The sequence below is a fragment of the Rhincodon typus genome, chromosome 3 (genome assembly GCF_021869965.1).
Source record: "Rhincodon typus isolate 14 chromosome 3, sRhiTyp1.1, whole genome shotgun sequence".
In the NCBI taxonomy this organism is placed as follows: Eukaryota; Metazoa; Chordata; class Chondrichthyes; order Orectolobiformes; family Rhincodontidae; genus Rhincodon; species Rhincodon typus.
The window spans coordinates 56,299,306-56,320,696 of NC_063334.1; the positions used below are offsets into that span (position 1 = coordinate 56,299,306).

The following is a 21,391-nucleotide window of genomic DNA, read 5'->3' on the forward strand; positions in this document are numbered from 1 at the left end:
TCCACCCTGTTCCATTGGGCAGAGGAGATGATGTATGCCGTGGACTTGTTGCGATGGTAGGTGAATTGCAAGGGACCAAGACAGGCTAGGAGGCCATAGTTGACGTGAGCCATGACTCACTTCTTGAAGCACTTCATAAGTATGGAGGTCTGAGCCACCAGGCAGTAGTCATTGAGGCATGCTGCATGAATTTTCTTTGGTACCAGGATGATGGTGGTCTTCTTGAAGGGACTTCAGATTGTAGTAAAGGGAGGTTGAAGATGTCAGCAAATACCCCCACCAGCTGGTTCGTGCAGGATCTGAGTGCTCGGCCGGAGACTCCATCTGGGCCAGTCACTCTCCATGGGTTCACTCCCAAAAAGGCCGATATGACGTTTGAAGCATTACTGAGGGAACAGCTGCATCTGAGGCTGTTGGGACAGGTGACACTGTTTCACTGACTGAATGTTAGCCTTTATTGCAAGGGGGAATGGAGTATAACTGCAGGGTTGTATTCTGATCACAGATCATAACCCTGAATCACCTGTGGATTTTTGAACATATTGAACTTTGGATTGATTTTTTTTCACAAGAGGAGATACAGCCGAAAGATGATTGCAGGTGTAAATTCAGTGCCTTTCTGGAAAGGAATCCTGGAAAGAGAAACCTGAGGATGTCAGACATCTGATGATATCTCACAATCTGTGCTGTTCAGCTAGCTGAGAACCAACATGACTGTTGGCAGGCAGAAGGCCTTTGTCATCAATAACTGGTCACTAGTCCACAAACTAATTAGCTACCTGTTGCTGGCTGGACTTCCATTTGTATACACCCTTGATTCCAGCTTATCTACATCCTTTCTTACTACCGCTTACAATGAATATCCACCTAGCAATAGGCAAAACTTCAGCAGCCAGTACCAAGTAGAAGGATTATTCTTATCTCCTCACAGTCAGCTCCACTAACTCAGATACTCTCTCAGCTCCCGACCACTCCCTGCCCCCACTACGTTGGTCTGTAAATCCAGGTGCGGATTTGTTATGGTTCCCTTGTCATTCTTGTTCCAACATCCCAGGAAAAGAGTATACACTGCACAGCAGGGTTTGATTTCCAGAGCGCTACCCTGTGAGGCATATGCACAGTAACTGCCCTTGCAAAGCCCTCTGTGCCTGGATAGCCCGTGTTCGGGTAAGTACAGTGGTCAGTTCTAGGGAATTAGCAGTGCTTGTTCCAGCAAAGTAATCAACGTTGCGGAGACCCTCCGTCGAGTAAGTCGAACCGATGGTGACTTGAGAAAACTGAAGCTTAAGTCATCTTAGGCTGAGTTTTATTCGCTGCACACACCTCACCATCCACCGTTTCTTACTCAGCAGTGGCTGGCCGATGAGGTAACTATGTTTTAGATAATATGCTAACGATCATTTTATTCTCAGCAAACGGGTTAGACCTGCATTTGCAAAATGGCGGGAGGCGGCGGAACCCCACGGAATAAATTTTTTTTTAATCAAAGGGAGAGGGGTCGGGAAGGCCAGTTCCCGGGAGCACGGGACCTTATTTTGAGGAAGGGCCGTAATAAAGAGATACTATCTCCCCTCCCCAGCCCCCCTTTCATTCACCGAATGCTGCAGGCAGCTGGAAGAACTCCCCGGGGGGCGCCCGCGTACCCGCAGCCATGGAAACGGCTGGATACATAGGGTCAGGTGGGGCCGGCAGCATGTCTTATTGCAGGCTGTATTTGAGAGAGAGAGTCTCCTGCTCCTCTTGATATGTGTATTCAAGAGCTAGACCTCGCTGCTACAGGGCACGGGTTCAACGTTTGCAGGTAACACCACACTTTGAAGTGGTGTAGAACTTTAAAAGGACTATAGAATGAGCGGGGAAGTGGCGGCTGAAAGTTCATTCAATTTGACAGGAAGGACCTAGAAAAACAATGAGTACCATTCTAAAACAGGCGCAAGAGAGGGACCTGAGTGTATACCAACGTAGAAATTGTTTTACACAACTGATTTTTTTTGTATAGTAAACTAAAGCCAAATAGTAATCTGTAGATAAAGCTTTATACAAATCAGAGGTGGGGAGGGATGAGAGAGGGGGAATGTCGATTTTCAAAGCAAGAATTGTGGCAGAATTGCAGGGCAGCTATTTGGATGATACCAGAGTGGGGCAGGAAGGGAACGACTTTGTATACTCTGAGTAGTAATTAGGATTGGGGTAGTGGGAGAGGGCATGGGAAGAATGGTAAAAAAAAGATAAAATTGGTAGTTGTCTTTTTCCTGAATGGGGTATTTCAAGACTAGGGGATGCATTTTTAAGGTGAAAGGAGGCAGATTTAAAAAAGACATGAGAGGTAACATTTTTTACACTGTGGTTCGCATGTGGAATTAACTTCCTGAGGAAGTGGTGGATGTGGGTACAGTTATGTTTATAAAACATTTGGATAGGTACATGAATAGGAAAGGTTTGGAGGGATATGGGCCAGGAACAGGCATGTGGGACTAGTTTAGTTTGGGATTACATTCAGCATGGACTGAAGGGTCTGTTTTCATGCTGTATGACTCTATGACTGGCAGGAAGAAAAGGGTGATGGAGTAATTTGTTAATATAGGATGGAATAAATAGCAAGAATTATCTTGAATCAGTAGAATCTGTAGGGTGGAGATAGGAAATAAAAAAAGAAAGACACTGGTAGAAGTAGTCTATAGGCCTCCAAATAGGTATATGGTGGGACAGAGTATAAATCAGGAGACAATGGGGGCATGTAATAAAGGCAGTACATAAATCATAGGTGACTTTAATCTTCGTGTAGATTGGGATAATCAGATTGGCAAAGTAAGCCATAAGGAACCATTCACAATGTGTATTTGAGACAGTTTCCCAGAACAATATATTGTGGATCCAACTCGGGATCAGGCCAATTTTGCATCTGGTAATGTGTAATGAGGCAGTTTTAATAAATGATGTCAGAGTAAAAGATCCCCTCAAATAGCAGTAGAATTTAGCGTTCAGTTTTGAAGAGAGGAAACAACTGTGATCATCTTAACTCAGGGTAACTATAAAGAGTTAGCCAGAGAGGACTAGGGCAGGAGGTTGGTAGCAAAGATGGTTGAGGAACAATGGCAGACAGTTAAGAAAATAGCTCATGGCTCATAGTAAATACATATTCCACTGAGGAGGAAGGATTCTAAAAATGGCAAGGGCTAGCCATCGTTATCTAAGGAAGTTAAGGATAATGAAAACAGAACATGCTAGAGAAACTCAGCAGTCTGGCAGCATTTGTGGAGAGAGAAACCAAGTTAATGTTTTGAATCCGGTATGCCTGTCTTTTAGAATTGAAAGGTGTTGGAAAAAACAAACATCAACTCCCTCCACGACCAAAAGTTGTTGAACTTGAATCCAGAAGGCTATAAAGAGCTTAAGCAGAAAATGAGACACTGTTGCTCCGGCTTGCTTTGTGTTTCTCTGGAACGAGGCAGGACAGAAATGTGAGCATTACAGCAAGATGGTGTATTAAAATGGTAACTGACCAGGAGGTCAGGATTATGCTGAGTGGAGTGTTCTGCAAAATGGTCAACCAGTTTTTGCTTTATCTCCCAAATGTTGAAGAACTGCATTGTGAGCAGTGAATACGGTAGACCAGATTGAAAGAAGTACAAATAAATTGCTGCTTCACCTGGAGGTAGTGTTTGGGCACTTAAACAGTGAGAATGGTGGAGGTAAAACAGCAATTTGTTACAGCTCCTGCAGTCAAGCGGGAAGGTACCTCCAAATATAGTTTCTCTTCCCCTGTCAGCATTCTGAAGGGACCATTCCTCTATCACCCCTCACATCGTATTCTCCCATGACGCAGTTTTAACTTCTAACATCTAATTCCCGCGTTTAAAGGAAACAAGCCTTTGTAAAAATAAAATTATTGAATTTCAAACTGTCCAACCTAATACATTATGAATTTCTAATTGAGACTATGACAAACATGTGGATCTTATCATAGCATTAATCTCCATCTTTTAGAAGATTGTATTTGTTTTGATAGACTTAAATGTTTTCCAAGGTTGGACAGGCACACTGGTCTGGTTTGTGCATAACTGTGGTGAGACTCTGCCTGAGATGCTTTTCAGATTACTTTTGAAGTTGCAGTACTTGTTAGTATAGCTCAGCTGTTTCCAACTTTAAAGCATGGAGCATAATGCCTGATGATTCTCTCTCAGTACCTTAATACATGGTGCCATCTCCTTTCTGTAATGTAATTTTGTCACTCATTTCTGTTTCACTCAATCTTCACCAACAGTGGCTTATGTCAGATGCTGAATTTGTGAATCCAGTAAGAGGATAAACTGCTGCAGTCACAGTGTACTGAAGGATCTCAATCATTAAATTCTAAACCGTCGGTAAGACGTGTTTGTCTTTTTCAGCTCCTTGATTCATAAAAACACCTGGTCAATAATTATTGTGTGTGACTTTCTGGATACATAAAAAGCATTACAAATAGTTGTTAAACAGGTTTCTTCATTTTTTTTGTGAATTTTCAGTGTGATGGAATGGACTTATAAACTCTTAGGGAATTGTGGCGTGTGCGGTATGGGAAGTGGATGGAAAAGTGCAATTGGAGCCCAAAGTCAGTCATATTGAATGTTGGAACAGGCTCGATGGTCCATTTCTTGTGTTCAAACTATGGAATCAGAAGATACCTGCCACGCTCCTTAGATTCTCCAACATGGCGGTGGAGTAACAGGGCGATGCGTGGGCTCCTGAGCCGAGGGCTTTTCTGATCCTGTCTGCTTGCTTTCATTTCTTTTTTTCGTTTTACTTTTGCTCTTTTTCTTCATTTTTGTGTTGTTTTTTGTTTATCTTCAGCCTTTTGCGGTGGGTTAATCAGCAACGTCGGCATCAGCAGCACATGACATGTGCGCGGAACAGTGGCAGCCTCCCGGTACTTGGAGGCGGCCGACGTGGCTCCCCCCAGCGATGGGAGGTGGTGGTGGCAGCAGCGTCAGTGGCAGCAAGAATGTGCCCCCTCCCAACAATGGGTGTGACACTCGTAAGCTGACAGAGACTTCGGGTCAGGGCTGGGTCCCTGCATCGGTGGCTGAGTGTTCCAAGCACCTTTATGGAGTTAGACTTAGACTTTAAGATCTAGATGTTTTCCCGACCTTTTAGCTTTCTTTTATTTCTGCTGGTTTTTTTTCAAATTCTGGTTTTGTAACCAAGTTGGAGGAGAATGGCGACTTTGTACACCTTTAACTGTACTCACGTATTCCCATACTTGAGTACACATGACTATAAAATCTAATTCGAATACGAAATGTAGCCCCAAACAATAAAGGAAATTAACACATGATCACTGCCGAATCCACTCTTGAAAAGTGGTGGATAAGTAAACAACTCACTGGAGGAGGAGGAGGCTTCACAAATATACTCATCTTCGATGATGAGACAGCCCAGGTCATCATTGAATCATAGCCTCTTTTTGTACTTTAAAATTCTATTTCAACCATCTTGTCCGTCCTGGCTCCTGAAAGAGCTACCCAGCTAGTCCCATTCTCTAGCCCTATCTCTGTAACCTTCTAAATTCATCACTTTCAAATATATGTCCAGCTCTCTTTAGAAACCTGTTATGGAATCCACTTCCATTACTCTCCCGCACAGCGCATTCAAAATCCTAAAAACTCTGAGTAAAGAAGTTTCTCATCATCTCACTCCCAGCTGTCTTGTTGACAATTTTGAAATTGTGTCCCCTAGTCACTGACATACCAACTAGTGGAAACAGAATATCCTTCTTTATCCTGTCGACATTGTAGATAAATTTTAAACACCTCAATAAGATCACGTCTTGATCTTCTCTGTTCCAAGAAAAATAAGCTCAGTTTGTTGAATCTTTCCTTGAATCTAAAATCCCTAATTCCTGGTATCATTCTAGTAAATATTTTTCGCACACTCCCCAGGGCTTTAATATGTTTCCTTAAATAAGGTACCCAGAACTGAACACAATACTCCAAATGTGATCTGATGAATGATTTGTAGAGGTGTAGCATCACTTCCTTGCTTTTATACTCTATGCCTCTATTTATAAACCAAAAGATCCTGTAAGCCGCCTTAACAACTTTTTCAACTTACTTGGCTATCTTCGAAGAATTGTACATTGTGAACCCTGAGGTATCTCTGCTCCTACATGTCACTCAAAGTTGTACCATTAAGCCTGTGTTGTTTCTCCTGTTTCTTCTACCAGATTGCATTATCTCACATTTCTCTGTATTGAAATTCATCTGCCAGGTGTCTGCCCATTTGACTAACTCGTCAATGTCCATCTGAAGTTGCTTAGCATCATTCTCACAATTCACTTTCTACCTTGCTTAAATCTGCAAATTTAGAGATTTTTGCTGTCAGTACCCATGTCCAAATTGTTTATATACATCTGAAAATGCAAGATCCCAACACCAATCTCTGGGGAACACCACTTTCAACTTGTCTCCTGTCTGAGAAATGTCCAGCTATACCTGCTCTGTTTCATGTTTTTTAAGCCAAATTCTAATTCAGGCTGTCAAGTACCCATCAATCCTCAACATGTCTAATTTTCTAACCAACCTGCTATGTGGCACTGTTTCACATGCTTCCTGAAAGTCCAAATATCCAACATCCACATCACTACCCTTGTCCACTGCCAGTGTCACTTCATCAAAGAACTCAGTTAAATTTGTCAGATGTGATCAGCTCTTGCCAAAGGCATGTTGACAGTCTAGTACAAATTTATTTTTCTCTTAAGTGTTTAATTATCCTATCCCATTTTATGGTCTCCATCAGTTTTCCTGCATTTGATGTCAAGCAAACAGGTCTGTAATTTCCTGGATTATCGTTTGCCCCTTTCTTAACAACGGTGTTGCATTTGCAAACCTCCAGGCCCCTGTGACTAATCCTGCATTGAGAGAGTCCTAGAAGATTCTGTTAACAGCTCTACAATTTGCTCCCTTACCCCTCTCTTCAACCTAGGAAGCATCTATCTGGGTCTGACGACTTCTCTATTTGGAGTGCAGCCAGCTTTTTTAGCAGCTCTTCTTTATCTATCACTCTACTGCTCAGTTACTTGACACCCATATTTTGAATTGGGCCATTGTCACTGTTTTCTAATTTGGTAAAGACAGAAGCAAAGTATTCATTTAGTACCCAGCTATACCCTTGGCTTGAGTGAGCAGCTTGCTCCTTATGGGGCTCCATGCTATCCTTTGCTAATCTTTTATTATTAATATATTAGAAGAAAATTTTATTATTTGTTTTAGTGCAGCTTGCCATGCTTTCCTCATGCTTACACATAGCTATCCGCATTGCAGCCTTAGCCTCTCTCCTGCATTTGAGATACTCTTCCTGATTGCTATTGCTGTTGTTATTCTGTGCAAATGTTTAGCCTCATCTTTTGCAACAATCTTCAACTGGAAATGCTGAGTGGATAATCCATCTCATTTCCACCAGAGGAGGTTCTGGCACCACCGATCCCCATATTCAGCCAAATAGTTTCACTCCATGTGAAATCAATAATACTGCCACGACAATGGGCTCTGACAATATTTGCATTGTAACTGTGCTGGAGGAGCTTGGCTAGGGAAGCAGCAATTTCTGGAGCGCAAGTCTTCAGTGCTATTATAGTAATATTGTCAGGGTCTATAGCCTTTGCACTATCCAGTGTCTCCAACTGTTTCTAATGTTATGAGGATTGAATGATTTTTGGCTGAAGACTGGTATCTGTAGTGCTGGGGACTGCTGGAGGAGGCTGAGATAGATCATCCATTCGGTATTTCTGACTGAAGATTGCAGCGCATGCTTTAGCCAGATCTTTTGCACTGATGTGCTGGTCTCTTCCATCATTTGAGGGTGGCGATATTTGTGCAGCCTCCTCCTCCAGTGAGTTGTTTAATTGTCCACCACCATTCACAACTGGATGTGACAGGACTGCAGAGCTTAGATCTGATCCATTGATTGTGGGATCACTTAGCTCTGTCTGCCTCTTGCTGCTTATGCTGTTTGGTGTGCGAGTAGACTTGTTTGGTAGCTTCACCAGGTTGACAGCTCATTTTTAGGAATGCCTGGTGCTGCTCCTGGACTCCTGCACTCTCCATTGAACCAGAGTTGATCCTCTGCCTGGTAATGGTTGAGTGGGGGATATGCTGAGCCATGAGGTTGCAGATTGTGCTGGAGTACAATTCTGCTGTTGATGGCACACAGTGCCTCATGGATGGTCAGTCTTGTGTTGCTAAATCTGTTCAAAGTCTGTCCCTTTCAGCACAGTGATAGTGCCATACAACACGATAGAGAGTATTCTCAATGTGAAGGTGGGGCTTTGTCTCCACAATGATTGTGTGGTGGTCACTCTTACAGATACTGTAAAGGACAGGTACATCTGCAGCAGCAGGTTGGTAAGGATGAGGTCAAGTATGTTTTTCCCTCTTGTTGGTTCCCTCACCAGCTGGTGCAGACCCAGTCGAACAGCTATGAGCTAGTCAGGTCCTATAGAACAATCAGTAGTGCTGCTGCTGAGCCACTTTTGATAATGGACATTGAAATCCCCCATCCAGAGTACATTTTTGCACCCTTGCCACTCCCAGTGGTTCCTCCAGGTATTGTTCAACATGGACAGTATGTGGTAATCAGCAGGAGAATTCCTTGCCTAAGTTTAACCTGATGCCATGAGACTTCATGGTCCAGAGTCAATATTGAGGACTCCCAGAGCAGCTCTGTCCTGGTAGTATACCACTATGCTGTCGCCTCTGCTGGGCCTGTCCTCCTGGTGGGACAGGAGAATTCCAGGGATGGTGACAGTGGTGTCTGGGACATTGTCTGTGAGGTATGAGGTATGAGTATTAATATGTCAGGCTGTTGCTTGACTATTCTGTGAGACCACTCTCCCAATTTTGGCACCAGACCCCAGATGTTAGTACGGAGGATTTTGCAGGGTTGACAGAGCTGTTTTCTGCTGTTGTCTTTTCCAGTGCCTAGGTCAATTCCAGTGGCCTGCCTGGTTTCATTTCTTTTTTGAGACTTTGTAGTGATTGATAAAACTGAGTGGCTTGCTGGGCCATTTCAGAGGGTAGTTGAGAGTCAACCAACCACTGTGGGTCTGGAGTCACATGTAGGCCAGACCAGATGAGGATGGCAGATTTCCTTCCCTGAAGGATATTACAATTAGAATTAAAATTAGGTATTATTGTCACTTGTACTCAAGAACAGGGATACAGGATTACAGTGAAAAGTTTACAATGTCACCATTCACAGCGTCATCTTAGGTACAAGGTACCTAGGTACAAAATGTTAGGTAAAAAAGTAAAAGTATAAAGAAATAAATGAAAAGTTCAACATCACAATTCTTCTCCTTATAAAGTAGTAAATAAGAAATAAAGTTGAAAGTTCCAAATTACAGTCATTCTTTAGTCATGGGGCTGCAGTTGTGCCACACTGGTTTTCCCCACAAGGGCTCGCTCGCTCTCTGTCTCTGTCTCTGTCTCTCTGTCTGTCTCTGTCTCTCTCTCTCTCTCTCTCTCTCTATCTCTGTCCTCTCTCGCTCACGCTGTCTCTCTATACATCTCTGTCTCCCACAACCCCCACCCTGTGCTGTCACCTCACTCTTGACTGCCATTTGGGCCCACCAGACAACTTGTCACAGGCCATTGGAGTCCTACTGTGGTGCCGCACTGGGCCCCCAGTCCGGACACACCACCCGCTCTTGGGGCTGACTGCCACAGTCCGCACACTGGTCCCCCAGCCTCGGCCATAGCCATGGCTGCCTTTGCGACTGAGCTCCCTCCAGAAAGTAAGTAGAGAACAAGCTGAAAGAAAAGAAAAAAGCGAAAAAAGAAGAAAGAAAATTGGTCAGAGTGGACAAGCTCCAGCTCAGGAGTCCAACTCCACTGCCATCTTGGATGACATTAGTGAATGAGATGGGTTTTTCTGACAATCAAGAATGGTTTCATGATCATTAGTAGATTTTTAATTCCAGATCTTTTTTTATTGAATTCAAATTCCACCCAGGATTTAAATTCAGGACCCCAGAACATTTGCTGAGGTTCTAGATTAATAGAGTAGTGATAACATCACTAGGACATTGCCTCCCCATTGTACTGAAAACTTGCCACACCCTAAGGCAAGCTGTTCAGGTGCAGCTGAAACACTGACATCTACCCAACAATGTGGAAAATTGCCCAGGTGTGCTGTGTACACACTCAGCGGGGTAAATCCAACCCGGCCAATTACACACCCCTCCCCACCTCCCCCCGCTCCCCCCCACCGCATCAGTAAAAGTGATGAAAGATGTCATCAACAGTGCTATCAAGCTGCACCTGCTCACTGATGCCCAGTTTGGGTTCCACCAGGACCACTCAGCTCCTGACCTTGTTACACCCTTGGTTCAAACATGGTCAAAAGAACTGAATTCCAGAAGTAAGGTGAGAGTGACAGCCGTTGACTTTAAAGCTGCATTTGACTGAGTGTGGCATCAAGGTGCATTAGCAAAACTGCAATCATTTGGAATCAGGAGGTAAACTCTTCACTGGTTGGAGTCACACCTGATACATAGGAAGATTGTTGTGGGTGTTGGAGGTCAGTCATGTCAGTTCCAGGACACCTCTGCAGGAGGTCCTCAGGGTAGTCCTGGCTCAACCATCTTCAGTTGCTTCATTAATGACTTTCCCACCATTATTAGGTTGGAAATAGCAATAATTGCACCATGTTCAACAGCATTTGTGACTCCTCAGATACTAAAGCATTCCATATCCAAATGCAGCAAGTCCTGGACAATGTCCAGGCTTGGGCTGACAAGTGGCAAGTAACATTCAGGCACATAAATTCCAGGCAAGGACCATCTCCAATAAGTGCCAATCTAACCATTGCCCCTTGACATTCAACAGTGTTACCATCACCGAATCCCTCCACTATCAATATCCTGGGGGATCCCTTTGACCAGAAAATCAACTGGACTAGTCAGATAAATATAATTGTTACAAGAGAAAGTCAGAGACTAAGAATACTGCTGTGAGTAACCCAATCCCTGACTCCCCAAAGTCTGTCCACCATCTATAAGGCACAAGTCAGGACTGTGGAATATGCCCCATTTGTCTGGATGAGTGCAACTCCAAAAACACTCAAGCAGCTTGACACCATCAAGGATAATGCAGCACATTTGATTGGCACTACATCTACAAACATCGCCTCCCTTCACCATTAACACTCAGTGGCAGAGTATGTACCGCTTACAAGATGCACTGCAGAAATTCAACACAGATTCCCCGAAAACAGCACCTTCCAAACCCATGAGCACTTTCATCTTGAAGGACAAGGGCAGTAGACACATGGAGCACCATGACTTACAAGCTCCCCTCCAAGCTACTCACTTTACTGACTTAGAAATATGTCACCATTCCTTGAGTATCATTGGGTCAAAATTCTGCAATTTCCTCCCTAACAACATTCTGGGTCTGCTTACAGCACGTGCACTGCAGTGATTCAAGAAGACAGTTCACCATCATCTCAGGGGCAACTAGAGGTAGGCAATGAATGCTGGGTCAGCTAGAGATGGCCACACCACAATTGAACATCCAAACAACTGGGAGTGATATTTTTAAATAATACTTTCTTCCCCATGTGTATTCTTGTTATTATTTACATTATGTAATAACATTATTTCTCATATATTGCAGAATATGTTTTCAGCTACAAGAACGTCAAAGCATTTAAGTGCTGAGACCATCCTAAAAACAGACACTCCTCGCACACGTGAACTGAAGACACTTCGAGCAAAACGTTTGGCTTACTTTGTAGGCCCTAACCGTAACTGCACAAATATACCCATAGCTGATAGCAGTTCAGAAGCTAATGACAAACAAAGTTTTGTTCATAATGTGAGTTATCCACCAAGAGAAAATTTGCTAAATGCTGAGCACAAAGGAAAAGCGCTTGATTGTAATGACTCAGTTCAATATACAAGAATTCAGGATATAGAAAAGGGCTGTCATAGTGATTTAGAACCATCATCATTGGCACTCTCTAGGAATGATAAAGCAATTATTTGCTTGCCAAAACCAGACTATAACATGCTGCATAATCCTACTATATCAGAAATCCAAAAGCTCAGGCATATTCTAAGCTGGGCTCAGAAAATCCTGAAAAATAGTGAGAAGGCTATGACTGTCCCAGTATCTCAAAACATTTGCGCAGTAAATGAAAAAGATATTGTGAGCCACATGGATTCTGACACTAAACAGTCAAGTACTTTTCATTATTCTCAGGATACTGATCAAAGTATCCACACCACATCTTCCACTGAAAGGTTGTGTGGGTCTCATTACTCAGCAGATGCTTCCAGATCTTCTGATAGCTGTAGCTCGCTTGAGTTATTAAGACCTAGTAGGACCTTAATTCAAAATTCCTCCTTAGCTACCAGCCTGGTTGAAGAACAATGTAATTCAACAAATTCTGATTATTCAAGCAAGCAGCATATTTTTCCTGATAATATTTGGAAAGGCACTTTCTCTGAAGAAGAAACTGCATGTGGAGATAATGTTTCAAATAATAACTGGAAAAATAGTGGTGTAGAGGAAGGTAAAGTGCATGAAGCTCAATTAGAGTCTCTGGCAAATAAAAGCCACCATTTTGTGATCAGTGATATGAGTGCAGTAAATAGGGATAAGTACTTCTGGTCTCCTCTTGAAGGTAGCTCAGATGAAGAGAATGGCAGAGGAAATGGAGAAAGAATGGAACCAACCAAATCAACTGGAACAGTAACGCTTAGAAAATCCTCTGCAATATGCTGTTACACTTCCAATCAATTAACAAGTCCTATTAATCTACGTAACACTACAGAACGCAGTGCATCAAGTCTTTACGATAGTGAAAAATGTAATTATACATGGGAATTTCTTGAGGCAGAGGAATATTTATCAGCTGGTAATCATAAGATGTCAAAAGAATATTCAGCAGCTGCAGGACTCCCTGATAGTTTATTAAATCTCGAAAATGCTAGATTTGAATTCAAATCACAGATGAATTCATCAGCTATTCCAAAACTAGATCTTTCAACCACATGCAAAGGGACAACAGTAACCTCATATGAAGCAATGTCAGCAAATGACATAAACGAAGGAACAAAGTTAGTCACTACTTTCCAAGAAGGACCACAAGTTGAACAATTCCCCAAAAGACCAAGAAATTTAAATCTTACGAATGGAAATAAAACATTGCTTTCAGATTCATCAATGTCTCCTAAATGTTGTAGTGGCAAAATATCAGACAAGATGGTGGCAAAAAAGCATCTAGCTTTGAGAAGTGATCCATTAAAAAAAGAAACAAACGATAATCATGATGAAAATGAAGCAAGGCAAAAAATAATTGATTATCAGTCACCTAGTAATTTGACTTCGGCTTCTTCCTCTTTGCTATTATCCTCTGATTCCAGTTACTCAAAGGAATCCAATTCACAATTTGTAAAAGAGCAGTCCAATGGAGGAGAGACAGACCAAATCATGGGTGATAATATTGACTCTTTCCTTTCTATAAGTAATCTGGTCAAATTCTGCCCAACATGTGCAAGTGGTAACAGTTCAACTGATAACTGGTGCATGGAATGTGGATGTGTTCTGATTGGAATAACACCACAGTTTGATGCAGTCACCAGTAATGTTAATGAAATATCATCTTTGAATCACAGAGATAGTCCTATGCAAAAGAAATCAGATATGTTGCTAACAAAAGCAACGGCTGCATCAAATGAACATTCTGACATTGTGGATTCTGACGAGATAAATAGTTTGAAATATTCCACATTTAATACTTGTATTTCTTCAGAGACCAGTGATCCTGAGCTAAATACATATGATAAATATCTTCTGTATATGGAACACCTACAGAAAATTCGAGGTCAACATCAAGCTAAAGAACAGCAGCCAACAGATATGCTTTTATTAAAGGAAAATGGAAATCAGAAAGAAGTAGTGAATAAAAGCAACAGCTATAGTTTGAAACAGGAAATGGCAAAATATAATACTGCCACATTCAAAGCATCTGCATGTTTCTCTGGCTATACTGACAAATTCCAACTTGGCTATGGGCAAGACTCTGAAGGCATCTCTATGATTAAGCCAGACTTAGGAGCTATATGTTTAGAAGAAAAGGCAGAAGAAATCTGTATTATACCAGAAACTTCAGTGCAGCATTGTATTCCAGACAGGAAAGGTGTTCAGCAAATAAACTATGTAGAAACAGCAAGAAACATTGGACAAAGAGTTTTTTTGAAGCATTCTATTGGAACTCAGCAGAACCAAATTTCTACATTTGAAAACAAAAAAATAACTTTTAAAGGTAATTATTGAATCATTCACAATTCATCTTTTTTTCCCTTGATTCTCACAAATTCTATGTATACATTTTGCTCTGTTACTTACTAAACTGATAATTACATTTTGAAAGTATAAGATGTAAATATTTGAATATACATGAAACTAATCACGGATTTGTGATTTTTTTCAAAGAAATTCTGTCAAAGAATAATGCATAAAATTTTTATGTTACCTTGATCCAGTGCTGACAGGATATCTCAGATTGCATTCTTGCTATTCACCCTATGCATCAGAGTTTGCAAGGTTTTTTAACGAATCCTTACAGTGCAGAAACAGACCATTCAGCCCATTGAGCCCACACTGGCGTTCCAAAAAGTTTCCCACCCAGACCCAGACCCAATCCCCAACCCTATCCCTGTAACCCTGGATTTCCCATGGCTAATCCGTCTAGTTTGCATATCCCTGGACACTACCTGCAATTTGGCATGGCCAGACCACCTAATCAGCACATTTTTGCACTTTGGAGTTATTGGGATTGGTAAAGTAAATGCACAGTGCAATTCAGTTTCACTTCATGGGTAAGCATCTGGGTGTGTACTACAACAGACAGTTCAGCACTAAAATCAATTGAGAAAAGTTCTGGAACTTTGTTCTGTTATTTCACCTGTTTGCACAATTATCTGAACTGGTTACTTGCTCAGTATAAGTGTGCAGGTAAGCTGGGTTTGGGTTAGGGTTAGGGTTAGGGGTATCATTCTCACAAAAGAAGGAGTGTATCTTCTCGTGTTTAGGATGTGCCAAAGCACTTCGGCCAATGAAATGTCTTGAAGTATCTCTGCTGTTGTTATGCTGGAAACTATGGCAGTCAATATGTACACAAAGTCTCGCAAACAGTAAATTAAGAATGATGAAATAACCTCTAATGTTTGTTGACATAGATCTATAATTGTTGTTAAGCGTGGTTCAGAGACAGTGCTAGGATCTTTTGTGTATAAGGTGTAACTTGTGTTGTGCTCTAAATTCCATCAATTGTTTGATAAAGTAGTAGGAGGGGTAGAAGGTGGAGGAGTGCAAATGTCACTGGATGAGTAAACTAGAGGCACAAGCTTAAGCTTGGGAACATGGTTTTGCATTCAATAAACCCTCCCTGATGAAAAGGATAAAAAGTTATAGCAACGTGTTTCTGTTCAGCAATGTTCAAATGCTATTTCATAACCTCCAGAAATCCCAAAAGTACCTCATTTTAAATGAGATAACAAGGTGTAGAGCTGGATGAACACAGCAGGCCAAGCAGCGTCAGAGGAGCAGGAAGGCTGACGTTTCATGCCTAGACCCTTCTTCAGAAAATCTGAATCATCTAAATCATTTTAAATGAACTACTTTTGAAGTGCAGCTACTATTGAAATGTAGGAGAAGGCAACAGTCAATTTGAATGCAACTGACAAACAGTAATGATGTCAATAACCAAGTAACTAGTTTCAGTTATGCTAGGTGACAGATAAGAATTGTTTTGGATGCTCAGAGACTACCCTACTCTTGGATTAATAGAGTGGGACCTTTTAATATGCAGGTGAGAGAGCCAGTCATTTCATCCGAAAACATTTTTAAAATTTATTCAGGGAATGTGGGCTTCACTGGCACAGCCAGCTAATTGCCTATGTATAATTGCCTTTGAGAATGCAGTGGTGAGCTGCCATATTGAAGTCCATATGCAGTCTATTTGGTGTAATTATATAGCCACAGTTCTGTTAGAGAGGTGTGGTCCAGGATTTTGACTCAGCCTCTTTGAAGGAACAGTGATACATTTACGAATCAGAATGGTAAGTAGCTTGGAAGGGATTTTGCAGGTGACAGTATTCCCATGTACCTGGTATCCTTGTCTTTCTTGATGATATTGGTTCTGGGTTGGTAGGTGCTCTCTAAGGAGACTTGGTGAATATCTACAGTGGTCATGAGATAGTACACACTGCTACTACTGAATGTCAGTGGTGGAGTGAGTGGATGTGGTTTCAAACGAGCATGCTGTTTGTCCTGGATGGTGTCAAGCTTCTTGAGTACTGTTAGAGCCGCATCCATCCAGACAAGAGGGGAGTATGCTACTACTTTCCTGATTTTTGCATTGTACGTGATGAATAGGATATGGGGAGTCAGAAGTATGTCACTTGCTGTGAAATTCCTAGCCTTTGAGCTGCTGTTCTAGTCACTGTAGTTATATGACCAATCCACTTTGGTTTCTATTCATTGGTGAAACATAGGATGTTCATAGTGATGCAATCATGACGCTTTTGAATGTCAAGTGGAAATGATCAATATCTGGCGCTTATATAGCATGAATGACAGTTGTTGCCTCGCAATGTGCTCAGGAGATCTGTGCAGCCAGAAAGAAAGTCACAGGGAATATTGGTTCCAAGGAATGATCCTGCAAGCAAGACTACTTCAAACTACTCTGTGAGACACTCTCTCAATTTTAGCACAAGCCACCAGATTTTGGTAACGAAGACTAAGCAGGGTCAGAAAGGCTAAGTTTGCTGTTATCGTTTCCAATGCCAAGACTGACATTGGATGATCTGTCTAGTTTTATTCCTTTCAGGTCTTTAAGCAGTTTTGGTGAAACTGAGTGGCTTGCTAGGCCATTCCATGGGTCAGTCCAGATTCCTTTTGTTTCCTTGCCTAAAGAACAATAATGAACCAGATGGGGTTTTACAAACATCAACAATGTTTTATTTGTCATCATTAGTCTTTTAAATACAGATTATTTAATGAAATCAATCCTCTAGTGGGATTTAAACCTAAGTACATGGGTATCTGGTTTACTAGTCCAGTGACAATTCCATTGCCTGCCCTAGAGATTACACTTCAATAGTGCATCGCTTCCAGAGCTGAAATACCAGCCTACATTGTGTGCTAAGTGTCCAGGGTGGATTTTAAACAAAAATGACTAATTTTGGCTTTATTAGCGGTAAGATTGTAAGAATTAGGAAAGGCTGAGGAAGGAAATGAATTCCATTTGTTTTCATTTCTTAAGGCAGGTGCAGACAGTACAGGAGATGGTGTGTTAAGTTTTAAGTTCATAACAGATAAACTTTTCTGGTGAATGCCTTTTTGTTTGTCATGACTTAATTCATTGTGAACATGATGCTAGACTGTATAAATGTCCTGAATGAAATATTGGATGTATATCCATTTTAAGAGTGTGGCAGTGGAAGCTCCATGGCATTTGTAGGTTGCTGGATAAACTGCAGATAAGCACTTAATGGAATCTGTGCTGCTGCAATCAACAGAATTTCTTTGCCGAAAAACTACTGACCTAATATTGAATAATGGAGCTATAAATATGGATTAATGTTGTGTTATTGTACTTGATGATCTGGGTTAGGGGATTGTGAGGAATAATGAAAACAAAAGGACATCCTTCCTTTAATACGATGAGTAAATGGAGAAGGGAACTTGATGGGCCTAACAGCCTTTCTATGTTCCAATTACTTTATTTCTTAAGAATATTTAAAGAAGTATTGGGAGTAGACCATTGGCCAGACCTGGAGCCTACTCTGCAATTCAGTTGATCATTGGCCTTATTTTCACTTTCCAGCCTAGTCACCATATCTCTTCTGCTACCGGGGTAGACTGTTCCAAACGTTCACAATTCTCTGCATTCAATCCTAAATTATCAGCCCTTTTTCCTAAGAGCTTGGTCCCAATTTCTAGATGACCCTGCAGGCTCTCTTAGGATCTACCTAGCTAAGAGTCTTGAGGGTATGCTGAGAAAATGTGCTTCCAGGCAAAATAACAAAATGCTATTGTGTAAACAGATTTGTTAATTAAAATTCTGTAATTTGTTTACATCATAATTTCATGGCAGGATATTTGACTGAGACTCTCAAATTTAAAACATAAAATCAAAACACTATTTTATTTTTAAAATGCAGATGTAAAGCCCAGAAAGAGGACGAGTATCCAATCACGTTTGAATCAATATAAAAGGTGCTGGGAGAAATCCAGCACTGCTTGGTCATCTTATGCATATGGAGCAGTAAAGCCAAGGTATAGTATCCAGTTACAATTGATTAACGCTGAACTCCAGTTGTTTGATTTCTGCCTTAAATTTATCACTATCTGCTCCTGCATGCACTCGAGTTCCTCAAGATTGGATAACTTTCATTAACTAATATTGTCAGATTGTCCTACTACAGGTGGCATTACAGCCAAGATCAATTCTCTTCTTATTTTGTCCAATATAATGCCACAACAATTTTCCAGAAAGAAATGCTGAATTACAGTCAACAGTAGGCACCCTGGCTGATCTAGCTTACTGTTCCTGTTCTTTAACTTAAGGTGGCTGAGGCCAAAGTTCAGAAGAAGACTATTCAAACCATTATGTCTGCATTAGCTCGCTGAGCACTTCGGCTTGGTGCCAGTCTCCTGCCTTTTTCCTATAGCCCTGTACATCATTTCTATTTAAATAATTATCTAATATCCGCATGAAAACCTCAATTAAACCTGCCTCCACCTCACTTCTAGGTAGTGCATTCCAGAGTCTAGCTACTTGCAAAACATTTTTTTTTACTTTGCATTTGCTTCTTTTGCAAAACACTTTAAATCTGTGCCCACTGGTTCTTGATCCTCTTATGAATGAGAACCGTTTCTCCTCATCTATCTACTCTGTCAAGGCCCTTCATGATTTTGAAAACTTCTGTCAAATCTCCTCTCAACCTTCACCTCTCCAAGGAAAACAGTCCCAACTTCTCCAATCTCCCCTCATAAACTAAAGTTTCTCATCCATAAAACCATTCTTGTAAATCACTGTTGTACAGTTTCTTTGCTGAGATCACCTGTTCTGCAAATGAACTAAAATTTTTCATCATTCAATTTGACATAAATGATTACATTCTAGAACCAAAGCATCTGGAGTTTGGTCTGATTTTCATTGTCAAATGATTTTTGCTGGCACTGTAAAGTGAGAATGGACTGAAAGGCACTTTCTATTGCTAGCAATTTTATTCTTAAAATCAGAAGTGTTTCACAGCTTTTGATGGAAGAATGTTGGGTGTTTTGTGTTACTGAATGACCATCAATGACACTAGTGTATACTTGAGTTTCAAGAATTGGTGGCTACAAATGATAAATTCTCACTCCTTCTGGCCTTAGTCCTGAACATATACTGGTTCTGCAAGAGCAGACTTTCAAATTTGATGTTACTTGTGAAGATATTTAATGAACTCAATTGTTATAACATGCCATTTAGTTTTTATTACATCTGTGTAGCTGCATATAAAGCAAATAACGTGAAATGTTGATGCAGTTTGAGCCAAAAGAAGCTGAGGAGCTGGAATGGGAGACTGTCACTGTCATGGAAGTTGAGACAGTTAACACTTTGAAATTATTTGAGTAGAGAAGAAAACTAAAATAAATCTTAAACTCACCTTAAAATAAACAGTATCTATAACATATTCAAGATATTTAGGATTTCTTTTAGCTGAATCTATATATTAATCTTCCCAAAATGTTTTTGGGTTTGAGCTGGTATTTAACCTGTCAGGTGCCTGAAATGTTCCCTAACCTGCCAGAATGCACCCATGTCCACTTTTTATGGAGGTGGATGTTAGAATGTCTGAATATCCCATTGTTCTTTGAATTGGACTCTTATAACCCAATTGTGAGCCCAACTCTTTGAATGCTGTAGAAGTTTCCCTAAGTTTAGCAAGCAATATGAAATTCAAGGCAAGTTTCAATAGTTGCAGTTCAGGAGGTCAGAACTGAATAAAACTTTAATGTTATGGCAGTTTTCACCATTTCCTTTGAGAAATGGTTTGGTAATTGTATTTATTGTAATGATTTACTTGTACTGTTTTCAGATGTTTACACGAAGGACATTGGGAGATGTTTGAGTAAATGCCTTTATAAGCTATGGCTTGTAGCTTCTGCTATTGGCATATATATCTTCACCAGGTTGATCCCTTGTTTTTAGTTATGCCTGGTGCTGCTCCTGGCATGTCCTCCTATGCTCTTCATTGTACTAGAGTTGATTCCCTGATTTTGATAGTGGTAGAGTGGGGAATATGCTGGGCCATGAGGTTACAGGTTGTGTTTTGAGTACAATTCCGCTGCTGATGTTCCACAGTGCCTCATTAATGCCTAGTCTTGAGTTGCCAGATCTGTTTCAAGCCTATTCCATTTAACAGAATGGTGATGCCATACAACATGATGGAGGGTAGACCCAATGTGAAGTTGGGACTTGGTCTCCATAAGAACTGAGCGGTGGTATACTGTTGATACTGTAGTGGACATATACATCTGTGACTGGTATATTGGTGAGGATTAGTCAAAATATGTTTTTCGCTCTTGTTGGTTCCCTCACCATATTTTGCAAGCCCAGGGTAGTAGCTATATCCTTTAGGATTTGACCAGCTTGATCAGGAGTGGTGCTACCAAGCCACTCTTTGTATGGGACATTGAAGTCCCCCACCGAGAGTACATTCTCTGCCCTTGTCACCCTTACTAATTCCTCCAGTTAGTCCTCAACATAGATGGGTGCTGATTCATTAGCTGAGGTGGAGGGAGATACCTGGTAATCAGAAGGAAGTTTCCTTGTTCACATTTGACCGGATTCCATGAGACTTCTTGGAGTCCGGAGTAAACATTAAGCACTCTCAGGGCAATTCTTTCCTGACTGTATACCACTGTGCACACTTTTGCTGGGTCTGTCCTGCTGGTGGGACAGGGTTCATATTGTGAATATGACTTTATCAGGCTGTTGCTGACTAGTCTGTGGACAGCTTTCCCAATATTGGCAAGGAGAACTTTGCAGGGTTGACAGGGTTGAGTTTGCTGTTGACGTTTCCAGTGCCTTACTTTTGCCAGATGGTGTGTCTGGTTTCTTCACTTTTTTGAGATGTTCTAGTGGTTGATACAGCAGAGTTCCTTGCTTGGCCATTTTCAGGAAGTAGTTAAAAGCCAATCACATTGCTGTGTGGCTGGACTCACATGTAAGCCAATAGCTAAGACAGGCAGTTTTCCTTCTGTAAGGATATTAGTAAACCAGACAAGTTTTTATGACAGAGATAGTAGGAACTGCCGATGCTGGAGAATCTGAGATAACAAGGTGTAGA

General features: G+C 41.2%; 1 protein-coding gene across 3 annotated transcripts in view; it reads left to right on the forward strand.

The window, feature by feature from the left end:
* The first annotated feature begins 1,104 nt into the window (after positions 1-1,104).
* The window catches only part of LOC109936683, a 113,150-nt gene continuing 92,863 nt past the window's right edge, over positions 1,105-21,391 (forward strand). For 2 of the 3 annotated variants that reach the window (XM_048592950.1, XM_048592965.1), the window contains exons 1-4: positions 1,713-1,801; positions 4,265-4,364; positions 11,652-14,307; positions 18,212-18,326. In XM_048592950.1, coding sequence (XP_048448907.1) covers positions 11,655-14,307; positions 18,212-18,326 — 2,768 coding nt within the window. In that variant the 5' untranslated portion in view covers positions 1,713-1,801; positions 4,265-4,364; positions 11,652-11,654. Of the gene's footprint in view, positions 1,168-1,712; positions 1,802-4,264; positions 4,365-11,651; positions 14,308-18,211; positions 18,327-21,391 lie in introns of those variants that run through there. The other variant, XM_048592957.1, reaches the window with a different exon arrangement.